General features: G+C 40.7%; 1 protein-coding gene across 3 annotated transcripts in view; it reads right to left on the bottom strand.

The window, feature by feature from the left end:
• brsk2a (BR serine/threonine kinase 2a) overlaps positions 1 to 9,227 on the bottom strand; it is a 297,291-nt gene extending 288,064 nt beyond the window's left edge. For all 3 annotated transcript variants that reach the window (XM_088340887.1, XM_088340889.1, XM_088340888.1), the window contains exon 1: positions 8,874 to 9,227. In XM_088340887.1, the coding sequence (XP_088197013.1) occupies positions 8,874 to 8,967 (94 nt within the window). In that variant the 5' untranslated portion in view covers positions 8,968 to 9,227. The remainder of the gene's footprint in view (positions 1 to 8,873) is intronic.
• Between the last annotated feature and the right edge of the window lie 3,633 nt (positions 9,228 to 12,860).

Raw genomic sequence — 12,860 nt, 5'->3', positions numbered from 1 at the left:
CTTTCTTGGACGTTGCTTCTTGTAATCCGTTCGTTTCATCACGTTATTTCCGTTTACAGATAAACAGACCTGTAAAATGATCCCTAAATATGGTAGAAAGCCCTTCCCTTTCCATTGACACATTTTCCATAATGAGGGTTTGTTCGTGGTAGTTTTATGTATGCACAAAGCGTGAAATTACATTAAACTTGCGTCTCCTTCGACACACTTATTTCACGCGTCTCACCCTCTTCTTTACTGCTCAGGCGCCTCTAGCGGCTGTTAGAAAAAAATGCATTAATTAGCCGCATCATTGCATAAGCCACAGGGTTGAGAGCTTGGAAATAAATTTGCAGCCTCGAGTCCGAAATTTACGGTAACTATCTGCTCATTCCTGCCAAAACGTTCTTGTATGAATCTTAACGGGAGCAGGCCAAATACAAATATTTTAACAGTAAATGCAGAGTACAGAAAAGGAGACACAGGCAAGAAACATATTAGGAGGGTGCCATTTGATAGGACTATAAGTCAATGAGAATCCCCTTGAAACTGTCGGTTGCCCTCTCTAAATGTCCATCGAACAATAAAGGAGCCTACATAACACCAAGCTCAGGTCAAGTCAAGTCACATTTTTGTACAGCCCTTAATCACGAAATGTTTCCAAGGACTGAACAGATTACAATTACACCATCTCCTGATCTTAAACCAAAATGCGGGCAAGGAAAAACTCAAAACCTCAGCACGAAGAAAATGAAAAACCTTGAGTAGGGGCCTCACAAGTGGTAATACCGCTTCCAGGATTACCAGGGTGCCATAGATTTAGCATTGTGAGGTTTTTAATGAAATTCACCCACGAGACTGTTACTATCGAGTTAAGGAATGGTACCCAGGTACATGGCATCATCGCAGGTAGAATTGATGCCGTAAGACTCAATAACAAAAGGGAAACAAGCTACACTCCAGTGAACACACTTTTTACGGTCTTGCTGTTTTACTGGTTTGTACTGTCCGTTATCTTCTGCATTCAGATTAGCTAAACAGTCTGGTTTCAGTTCACATTGATGATTTAAAATATTTGACAGCACAGTAATTGTATGTAAAAAAAAGTTTATACAGTATTTTTTAAATTATAATCATCTTGTCATTTATAACGATGTAGTGAACATTGTTTACTGCGAGATAAGACATGACACTCCAGGATAAACACAATACTTCAAAGAGAAGAACAAAGAATGATGGGATCAGTAAAAAATGTTTTTGTTTCAATTTATGATGGAGTATTTAATTCTAAGTTTTGTATTTTATGGATTCCAATTATCACGGGTTCTTTATGAAGCATCAAACCAGCTATAAACTAGGGTTCACACAGTATTTGTCATGATTTGTCAACTGACCACACCTGCACTAACCCTTTCAGCCCCAGTTGCCACTCGTTCCCTAAGTAGTCCTCTTCCCATTTAAGCACGGCATTCTCGTTCAATCCTGGTCAGTCCGTTTGCTAACCTCAGCGCATGCAAGGCAAGCAATTTTGACTTTGGCTCCCGTTTTGATCCTGACCCGTTTCTTGTATAGATCCCCGATCCAAGCTCCGTTCTCCTGTCCAGGCTACTTGTATAGATTCCCGATCCAAGCTCCGTTCTCCTGTCCCGGCTATTCGTATCCTGATTCTGTTTCCTGTATTGATCCCCGATCCAAGCTCTGTTCTCCTGTCCCGGCTGCCCGTATCTTGCCCAATTCCGTTCCCTGTATCGATCCCTGACTTCCCGCTCGTACCAGCTACCCGACATGTTCCGATCTCCGTTCACACTCCGTCTCCCGTCCCCGCTGCTCGAACTTGTTCCGATCTCCGAACAGGCACCGTTCTCACGTCCCTGCAGCCCAACTTGTTCAGATCTGCGATCTCGTTTGCGAGGGCTTCCCGCTCCTACTGGCCAGCGAGCACCAGAAGGCAGTCTTTTTCCTCTCGCCCCGACTTCCCCGATCTCTTAATAAAGCATTGTGTAAAACGTTACACATTTGGGTCCCCTGCTGGTACCGGTTGTTACAGTATTAGGCTTTTAATCAGGAGCTGATACAGGGTTCCCGCGGAACCTTAAAAGTCTTAAGGAATTGAAATAATAATTCTAAAAATAAGGCCTTAATTGGCATTAGAATGTCCGAAAAAAACCCAGCTCGGTTGCCTAGATGGTAGGGCGCCCGCTCTGAGACTGGGAGGTCGCTGGTTCAAGCCTCGGCTGAGTCATACCTAAGACTTACAACATTGGTACTCATTGCCTCCCTGCTTGGCGCTCAGCATTAAGGGTTGGAATTGGGGGGGTTTGGTCACCTAATGACTAAAATGGCTGCGCCCTGTCTGGCTGCGGCTGCATCGGCTCGCTGCAGTTTAACTGTACGGGTCAGGTGTATCTACATTTCGTTCTTTGTGCATTGTTACAAAGAATGACAATAAACGTAAATTCTAATTCTAAATTCAATTTCAAAAGTCTTCAAAATGTGAACTCATAATACTTATTTTGTTTTAACTAAAAATATTTAGTATGATTTATCAATTCTCTAAAAATCCACCGATTGATTTACAAATGTATCATCAGAATCACGCTTGAATAGAATGAAAAAAAGTCATTTCGTTCTCATTTTTACATTACAAAAATTATCCCAATAAATGAGATACCTGTACTTAAAATGTTTCCATCCCAGTTTTCACAATAGCAACCACAACAAAATCATTACTTTTAAGTGAGTAGCTCTCGGCTTTAAAACATTTGGTGATCCTAGACTAGACCCATAGAACATATCACAAAACATTGTCATACATGCCAATCTTTTGACATTAAAAATTAAATTGATTTTATCACGCACTTTTCATGCGCGAAAAACAATTGGTTTCCAGAATATTATAAAAATGAAAAAAACAACATGTGCTCGTTTAACTCTCCTGTTGTCCTACTTTTAAAGGACATATTTGTACTTTTTCATACAATTTGCATTTAAATGTTTCATTGTTTTTTTCTTTTACTTGCTATCTTTGGAGCTTAAAAACTATATTTTGTTTTTGTGCTCTGTACAGTCCTTTGAGACTTTTTGAGATAAAGGGCTATAGAAATAAATATGACTTGACATTGGCTAATAGTACACAAAAAATAGTGGACATGAATGAAAGAAAACAATAGGTAGTATGTTAAAATTTGTCCAGAAAGTGCATGACGGCAACGACGCCTTAAGCCTGTAAAATAGTCCAAAAAAGTCCCTGTCAACAACAGAGTCATCAACGGTTTGTCAATTTTTTAGCCGAACAACAGTAATATTTATTTAAAAAATAATATTAAAAGATAAAACACATTTTTTAAAAAGAGGATACTACACCAAAGACATTTTAGGGACAAAGATCAAAACCTCTTCACTCTGTTCACAAATGGGAATAGCAATGGATGTTTATTAAACTTCACCACATAAGGCTGGACTGCAACCACTTTCTTGCAGAAACACACAGGTCTCACTAAGTCCCGACTCTCAAACAAAGTAACTGTCATTTCTTTAAAATTGACTCTACTGTCTCTGTTGCTACAGCCCAAACAGACAGCGATCTTTTCCATACAGCCTATAGCTATCACAGGAGCCTTTTTTTTTTGTAAGGGGCACATATTGGGAAGTGACCAATGTAAGCCAAGCAAATAAAATGTAAATGAAAGCAAAGAAACACCAAAACGGCTTGTATTCACCAAGCAAATGTTATCTGTTGTTCCTACACTATAGAACAATCTGACCATGTATCCATTTGCAGAAAAAAACATGTCGTCTGTGAAATCAATCCGCGATTGCCAACACGCAAGGGCTATGTCGCTAAGCTAGAACAGGCCTGCCCACTGGGCCACGTGATTGTGTGAGCGAGTGGGGACTTGGCTGCGTTGGGGATTAAATCAGGAAGCCAAACCAGAACCACTTTAGTGTCTGTGTGTGTATGTGTTTGTGTCAGGACTAATCGCTTAATGAACAGGGAAGAGCACCACTGCTCAGCACAACCAGGGCACATACTCCTCTTCTCTAATACTACCACCTAACTTCTGCAGATTTAGCCCAATGGTAGAAGCCTACTGTTGCTCATGCTTGTGCGTGAGGCATGCCGGTTTGCAGGATGACGTATTTGATCATCGGTCAAACGGGATGTTATGCATGTCATTAATCCAGATAGGTCTGGCATGGATTAGTTGTATGGAGACAGGTTATGTAATTGTTTTTTTTCTAAACCATGGGTGAGATTTTTTACTTCAACAAAAGTCAATTTAATTTCATGTCGCAGTATAACAGTCGTCACAATTAAATAGAATATTGAAAAAAGGGTTGAGTGAAAATTTTAATTTTCTGAATGACATGTCAACAGACACTGAGGATGCAATTTATATCTTGGTGATTGCTAAATTTGTCTAACAAACAAGCATAAATGTAAACTGATGAAAAATCCATTCATGAATGCACCATGAGGCATGGATGATCCGGGCGATGTCATATCTTTACCCAGCAGGCCATTGCACCAGTGGCATACTACCAACAAAGTATCTCTTGAGAGTAAACTGAACAGTGTCTTTCAGCAAGAGCCGATTATACAAGGGAGTAGAGCGGAGTGAGAAAAAAGGTACTTCTGCTAAGACATTCATAATTAATCTTTTGTGAAAAACATCATGCAAGATTAATCTCTATTAAAGGAACGCACAGATGTGGCAGGTATCATATAATTAGTTTATGATCCACAAGCTAGCAACAACATTATGTGCTTGTGTACACCACTTGAACTTTGGTTGCATAAATTGTTTTCTACAGACAATTATTCCTTTCTAAAGACAACCAAAAATACACGTCTTCAACGTGCTGGGGCCGCAGAGATATGCTTCAATGAGCTTTTAAATCTTTACACCAACAACAACGGCTACCATATGATGAAGGTGCCGTATCGTGTCAGATCACGAGGCTTATTCTGCTACTGGTCCTCATGGAAACCAGTACTATTGGTTTCATGTGGGTGAGCAAACCCCTACCCAAAAAAACGACTGGAGAGGGATGGGTCTTCCCAGTCTGTACTTGCCCAAGAAACACCACTGTAAGTGGTATCCCGATGACACAGGTGGTTAAGGGATCCATGAACAGTGAAATCCCAAAAGCCAAAAACATACCATCACTGTTGTTTTTAGGTGTGGGTGTGAATCGTTTTGATTTATTTACATGAGCTCTGTAATTTGTTAATGCGCAAGTGTAGATTGTGCAGATCACCAACAAACGTGGTAAAATAGATTATTTTTTTTACAAGTTCTATGCCAAATTCTTAATTATTCAAGGTACACAAATGGTATGCCATACAAATGATATTATTCCATTTATATGCCAAGTGTCCATTCTGCCTTCCCATTAAATGGGTTAAAAAAATGAGTCTGATAAGAGTTGACCAAATTTGTTTGATTTTGGTTAATTTATTGTCTTATCGGTCTAGTTAATTTTTTAGTTTTATCTATTTATTGTATTTGCTGTTTCATTCATTTTTTGTCGTTTTCTCAAGATGTATTGCCTCTAGTTAAACCACCATTGTGAATGAATAAATAACATAAATATTACTATGGCTAATCTGACAGCAATGCAAAAGTTTCAGATTGAAAATTAAGCGGGAAATGTAGTATAAAGAGCTAAATATTTATGTTTCAAATAAAAAAGGTTTTGTGCTATTAAAAGATAATTTCATTCATTTTAAATCTTGTTTTTCTGTTTTTGAGATTCAGTTTAGGAATTGCTTTCAGTAAAATCAGAACTAGAAATATGCCATCTGTCATTTTAGACCATTTTATTAATATTGAATTTATTTTTCCGATTTTACTGCAAAAACAAGGTTTGAAGTATTCTAAAACAAGAAAAATCTGAAACAAATTGATCTTATATCGCACCTACTCAACATCTATTGGAACCTGGCTTTCCTGGTGAAGGGTTACCAGAGTGCAGGCCCTTCTCAAGGTTTTTCATTTTTAACATGTTGAGTTTTTCTTTTGCCTTCTCATTTGGATTAAGATGTTGTTGTTACTGTCAACTGTGGGTATGTATATTGGCCATACAAATAATTCTAAATTGAACCTATGCTAATATTTTGAGTCAAGAGTATGAAATGAAAAATGCATTATTGTTGAATCAAACCGGCAATCCATTACGATGTCTTATATTCCAATATGAAAGTTGCAAAAAATATTTAAAAATTGCAATGCGGTGAAGTTTTAAGGGATGGTTTGTAATTGCCAATGACAAATTATCAAAGGAGTGACAATAAAATCTGTCAGGGGTAATTGAAAAGTTTTGGGAAAGGTGAAAAACAAGGCAGCAAAGGGAGAAATGGATATCCCCATCAGAAAATGAACAGACCAGAGGAGCGATTGAAAAAAACACTGGCCGAGAAAATGCAATTTACACGGGTACACGGCTGCACAGCACGACCAGCTGGGCCAGGTAGCGCAAGGGATGCCACTTTGCTGTGTTGTACACAGCAGATGGGTGGAAAATCTCTCAGCAGAGGAAGCAGTCTTTATAGAGGGTCACAAGCACTGCATCAGCACGACAGCAGTGGATCACCAAATGCCTACCAAAACATCAAAAACGAAGGACTCAACTCCTGTTTCAGTCGTGGGTTAGCCTTGAGCAACCACAAAATGCAGAGTCATTTGAGTCCATACTGATCTATCTGCGGTTCTTTTTCACAGGAAGACCACAACCATGCCCAAAGGGATATGAAGACAGATTTATGTTTTTTCCCAGCACCTGTCTGGGTGGACCCCACGGCACCATGTTGGAGGAAACCTACGTCATGCAGTCACAGCCTAGAGCAGGACCCCCTGACTGACTGACTGCTTTCCTTTCCTTGCCTTGCCTTGCCTCCCTTGGGACTAAGAATAGATCAATGCATTGGGCAAATACGGATTAACGCTGCTATGCTCCTACCTGAACAGACACACACACACGCAAAATAAAATAAGAACCCACACTAAAAGTTTTTTCAAAAAGACCCCTTCCTGATGTGATGTGCGCAGACTGAAACTCATTCCAAAACATCGTCAAGCAGCGTCACTTAAATCAGTGGTCGGCTATCTCATCTGTATCACGGACCGCTTTAATATTTGACCAAATTCTCTCGGCTCTGCCTTACAATAATATTAGTAATAACAACAATAGTAAGCTCAAATCCATCGTGCAAAGACTGGACAACTGGAGATGTAGATGACATAGGAAAATACATTCTATTTTATCTCATCACACTATTTTTGCTCACGGTACAGGCCCTGCTCATCTTTGGAGAACATAATTACACTTTACATTGAAAAACGACAGCGACCAGATGATGAATAAGTTGTATCTGAGTAGATAACTGGAGAACCAGTACTGTTTTGCTGCATCCAATGCTGAGAAAACAAGGTCAGCGATATTTATCAACTCGTCAATCATTGCCTAATACCACCATAAAACCGCAGTGTAATGCGCACCCAAATTTTTATTATATTTGGCTAAAAAAAAAAAATGTGTGTACAAACAAAGGGTCTGGAGAGAAATGGGCACCACCAGGCTCTTCTTCGCCCCAAGACACACCCACTACAGGAAGGAGTGCCCTGACAACCCGGGCGGTTAACCGTGAGTTCACGAGTCAAGGATCTTTTGACCACCAAGGTCCTTGGGGCACCTTTTCCTGTCGTGTGTCTTGGGCAAGCGCAACCTGACAGCGGCAATCCCTATTTAGACCATCTTTTTTGGTTATGGGTTTGCTTCCCGACATGAAACAGATAGTCCACGTGTCCATAATTACCAGTATCAGAAAGAGAGAAACCTGATCTGACTCAGATACAGCACTTTCATCATCTGGTGGCTGGTTTTTTTACGGTGTGAAGCGTCATCCCACTCTACAGAGACGAGCCGGATCTGAGCATTGACAGGCAGCGGTGTGTGACATACTGATACACGGGGTACAAGTCCAAAATACTACATTTTGTTCAAATTCAAACAAGTGTACTGTGAAGTACAATTCTAGTAAATTAGTCAGAGTATACCTAATTCACTTATCTTTTAGTCTACCAATAATGCCTAGTGAAAGGGTCACACAAATAGATTCGGTATAAGCAAAAACAAAGGACTTTTTTTTCCCAGAGTTAGTACACCTTTGTAATGGCTAATTTTCCAGTTTCTCCAGTACCATTAACAGAAGAAATCCGGTTCTAATCATGCATTTTGCAGAGCCGCAAATTTATCTGCGATTTACAAATGCAATTTTTAATCTTGCGTGTGCTTATCAAGACAGATTTTGAGTGAATCACAAACATACTTTGGGATCTGAATGATAAGTGTGTAACTATTCGAGACAAATCCCACCCATATAAACGCACGTAATCTTTGCACTAATACGTATTTCATAGTACCCTGTTTAAGTTATTGCGGGCCGCAGGGGGCGATGTCGCTTCATAGAAAAATCTCATACAAACTAATGCCAGCTGCTGTTAAACACAGGGACGAAGGAATGCAACAAAAAGCGAAGGTACCAGAGAGGGCTGTCGGCGTCCTTTTGAAACCAACTTGTTAAGAAACATGGCAACAAGCACTTTTCAATCTTTGAAAGCCGAACGGTTAAATCAAAGCATTTTCAACGATTTCAAGCACCCGTACGAACCCAGCTCTTCATGTGCGCCCCGTGACAAACGACCCAAGACTCAGTACCAATACGCGGCCCGGTGGATGCCGACTGCTGATTTAAACAACCCCCGCACCCCGCGTCCCAGTGCGTGAACAATGACTCTGGTCATTGTAAAGCAGCGAAAGCATAGGGAGCCGCGAGAAGGTGTTCGAACTCCAGACTCGAGAGATGTGCTCCGTTGGAGCTTCCTACTAACCTGTCTGTCCTTTCCCTAGCGTCTTCTCCAAACGATAAGGTCCCACGTAATTGGCATGCAGGGCTCCGCTGTTGTCTTTAGCGGACGATGACATGACGAATGTGGCTGCCGAGCAGTTACTTTCTAAGACGAAGAGCGGGCGATGAAGAACACTACTCTCCTCCACCTCCTCCTTCTCCTTCCCCTCCTCGGAACCGCTTTGAGGTGTTTCTTTGGGGGGGAGTCCTCGGACGTCAGCTCTTCTCCTCGTGGCTTTCTGCCTCCTTTCCTCACAAGCTCATTCGGTTGAGCTTTTCTCTCTCTTCCGCTCTCCAATCAGCGAAGACGAGCGAGCGTCAAGTGCCTTCAAAGCATTGTCGGAGGGAGCTGCGCTGCTTCGGTGGGACTGTGGGAGGTGCTGCGGAGGCGTCAGGAGGTGATTGGCGGTGCTCTCAGCCAATCACAGACCAGGCCATATCTTGCAGCTGCATCGGCTCAATGTCGCTGGACGACTCCCAAAACTTTTTGGGTCTAGAATAATAAGATGCAGGGGTCTTGAACTTGATTTATCTGGGGGCCACCGGAGGGTCTGGGTGAGGTTGGGTCAAATTAGGTTTTCAATTAAAAAAATTCAGACAAAAATACTCCACTCTTAATATCTTCCTACACAAAATACGATCTAAAAATAGTAAACATTAAGAACTCATATGAAAATAAATACATCAATCAGTAAGAAATTAATCCATAATCAGCTAGTGCTGCAGTTAATGGGTCAGTGAGTTTTATTCAGTGCCTCCTAGTGGGTATCTCATCTCATCTCATTAGCTGCACCGCTTATCCTCAGTAGGGTCGCGGGGATACATATATATATATATATATATATATATATATATATATATATATATATATATATATATATATATATATATATATATATATATATATATATATATATAGGGCAGCACAGCGGATCAGTGGTTAGCGTGTGTGCGGCACACTTGGGAACCTCCTGTGTGGTTTCAAATCCAGCTACCCGACTTCCTGTGCGGAGTTTGTATGTTCTCCCCGTGCTTGCGTGGGTTTCCTCCGGGCACTCCAGTTTCCTCCCACATTCCAAAGACATGCATTTCAGGAGGATTGGCCGGTCCAAATTGTCCCTAGGTGTGAATCAGCGAGCGAGTTGTCTGTCCCTGTGTGCCCTGCGATTGGCTGGCATCCAGTTCAGGGTGTCCCCTGCCCACTGCCTGATGATTGCTGGGATGGGCTCCAGCACCCCTGCGACCCTACTGAGGATAAGCGGTGCAGCTGATGAGATGAGATGTATATATATATATATATATATCTTTTCCAAAACGGAAACATTTACAACACAGCATCAGAAATACTCCACTGCCTTGAAATGGTTTATGCCATTTGATTCCTAGCTCAGCTCTTGCCACCCTCCCTGCTCCCCTTTCACTCAACTCGTAGTGGCAGAGTCTTTGGAGGCCCTAGTGTTTTATGGTGAGAGTATTATGGAGGTCCAAAGGTGCCACAATTCAATTTTAAAAAAAGGAACATTCAATTACTAAATGAACAGACTTATAACAAACATTGAAATAATAAAACTGCCTTAAAACAAATTTTCAATCAATAAAGGTAGCCTTTTGAAATAAAAAGTGTTTAGATAAATATTTTATTTAAAATATTATCATAATTGAATTTTACATTTTACATCACTTATAGAGAAAAATAAATAGAATAACCAGTCAGACACACTGGGTGCTCAGCATCCCTAAAGCTCTGAACCTGATTGCAGCAATGTAATTTGATTACTTTCAATCACCTTTGGGTTACTCCGATATCAAATATGCTGATAAAATAAGCATAATATAAGTGAAGTGACTAAATTTTAAGAAAGTTGAACAATGCAAGGGCAGCACTGCGGCGCAGTGGTTAGCGCTTGTGCGGCACAGTTCATGTCATGGGAACCTGTCGTGGGTTTAAATCCAGCTCCAGACTTCCTGTGCGGAGTTTGTATGTTCTCCCCGTGCTCCGGTTTCCTCCTACGTTCCAAAAACATGCATTTCAGGTGAATTGGCCGGTCAGAATTGTCCCTGGGTGTGAATGAGCGAATGAGTTGTCTGTCCCTGTGTGCCCTGCGATTGGCTGGCAACCAGTTGAGGGTGTCCCCTGCCCACTGCCCGGAGATGGCTGGGATGGGCTCCAGCCCCTCCGCGACCCTAATGAGGATAAGCGGTACGGCTGATGAGATGAGATGAGATGAACAATGCAACCTTTGAAACAAACTAGAGGAAACTATGGTCAGGTAAATGCTTGTAGCCCTACAAAAAAACTGCCCAAATTTTAACCAAGTAGTAGTTTATCAAACAAAAATAAAACATCTTGCTTTCACATGGCAAATATGCTCTGTTTTAGTTTACATTAAAAGGACATTAAAGCCCCAGTGTGTAATATTTGACCACTATATGGGACTGTGTTGTTTGGCACAAGCAAGGGCTAGTGCCATAAAGCACAGCGTTGTGGGTGGAAGGCCAGACAAACATGGCAGCAACCTAAGTGTGGATTCCACTGAGTAAAATAATTACACATTTCTTGACTTATGATTTTTTTTATAAAAACGAACATTGGTATGATAGTACATGTATGTTTGGCCAGTATTCAATTTAATGTTGTTGTTTTTTTACTGAAGGAAAGTTTTTGTACTACTAGGAGGCATTAAGTATTACACACTACCCATTTAAAAAACCCTGTTCACTCTCTAAATTTCCAACAAGTTCAAGTTTTACTTGGTTGAAGTGGGGATGCCAAAGTCAAGTCAAGTCAAGTCAAGTCATTTTTATTTGTATAGCCCTTAATCACAATAAAAGCTATTGAAAATATTACATTTTACTAGGCTGAGTAAAACATTCTTACAACATAACTATATAGTGATCGCATAGTAGATATTGAACAACAATTAATGGTAAAACACAAAAAAATACAATCCCATTTAGTAACTGTACCTGAATGAATAGCTAGCGTGCTACTGTGCTTGCCAATACGCACACACGTAAGGAGCCTCACAAAACTGCAGGCTCATGCCAATTACACAAAGTGAGCGCTTCATTGAAAGAAAAATAAAATACAGAAAAAAAGGAAAGTGCTTGTACCTACAACGCAGAGTGACAAACATACAGTGGTGGATAAGTTAGCCATCTGTACAACTTTCACAGTAAATACAGACATTACTACGACACGCGCACCACATCTTTGCCGCTCTCGAGTCAATGAAATGAAATGAAAGACACAATTCACACACTATGAAAGGCACACTATACATATGCAAATATACTTTAAAATAAAATTGTAATCCTGCAAAGTAATACTGATTTTAACAAAATATATTTGTAATTTGATTACGTCTTTTTTTCTTTTTGCAAATGTAATGGAATACAATTACATTTTTTAGTACCCTAATTATGCAACACAATTACATGTATTCTGTTACTCCCCAAGCTTGGTAATAATTAAATCACGGTTCACAGATCCCTTAACCACATGGGTCGTTGGGGCAACAATGAGGACAGCCTTCCCCACTGTTGACGGTCCCTGCCCTGTTCTTGGGTCATGGGAAAGTTGGCACCAGTCTATTCCTTAATGTTGTCGGCCCAGTTCTTTTTCGGTCTTCCTCTCGTCCTGCTCCCTTGGACTGTGCCCTAGAGAATTATCTTGGCCAGTCTTAATGATCTTGTGACGTGACCATACCACTGAAGTTTCCGTCCGCGCACAGTTGACAACAGATTTTCGTAGGGTCCAATATGCGCTCTGATGGTGTTGCGCACATTTTCGTTTGTCACATGGGCTAAGTAGCTGATGCCTAGAAGTTTCCTGTAGCATCCTATCTCCAATGCCTGGAATTTCTTTTCCAGTTTTGCTGTGAGAGTCTATGTCTCGCAAGCGTAGAGGAAGATGGAAGTAACCAGCGCTTGCATGAGTCTGATCTTTGATTTCACTGCTATGCCATAC

The sequence above is a fragment of the Urocampus carinirostris genome, chromosome 7, assembly GCF_059441175.1.
Source record: "Urocampus carinirostris isolate Australia breed hairy pipefish chromosome 7, RoL_Ucar_1.0, whole genome shotgun sequence".
Taxonomy (NCBI): domain Eukaryota; kingdom Metazoa; phylum Chordata; class Actinopteri; order Syngnathiformes; family Syngnathidae; genus Urocampus; species Urocampus carinirostris.
The sequence above is the reverse complement of the archived record's forward strand: the minus strand, read 5'-3'. Positions and strand labels throughout refer to the sequence as shown.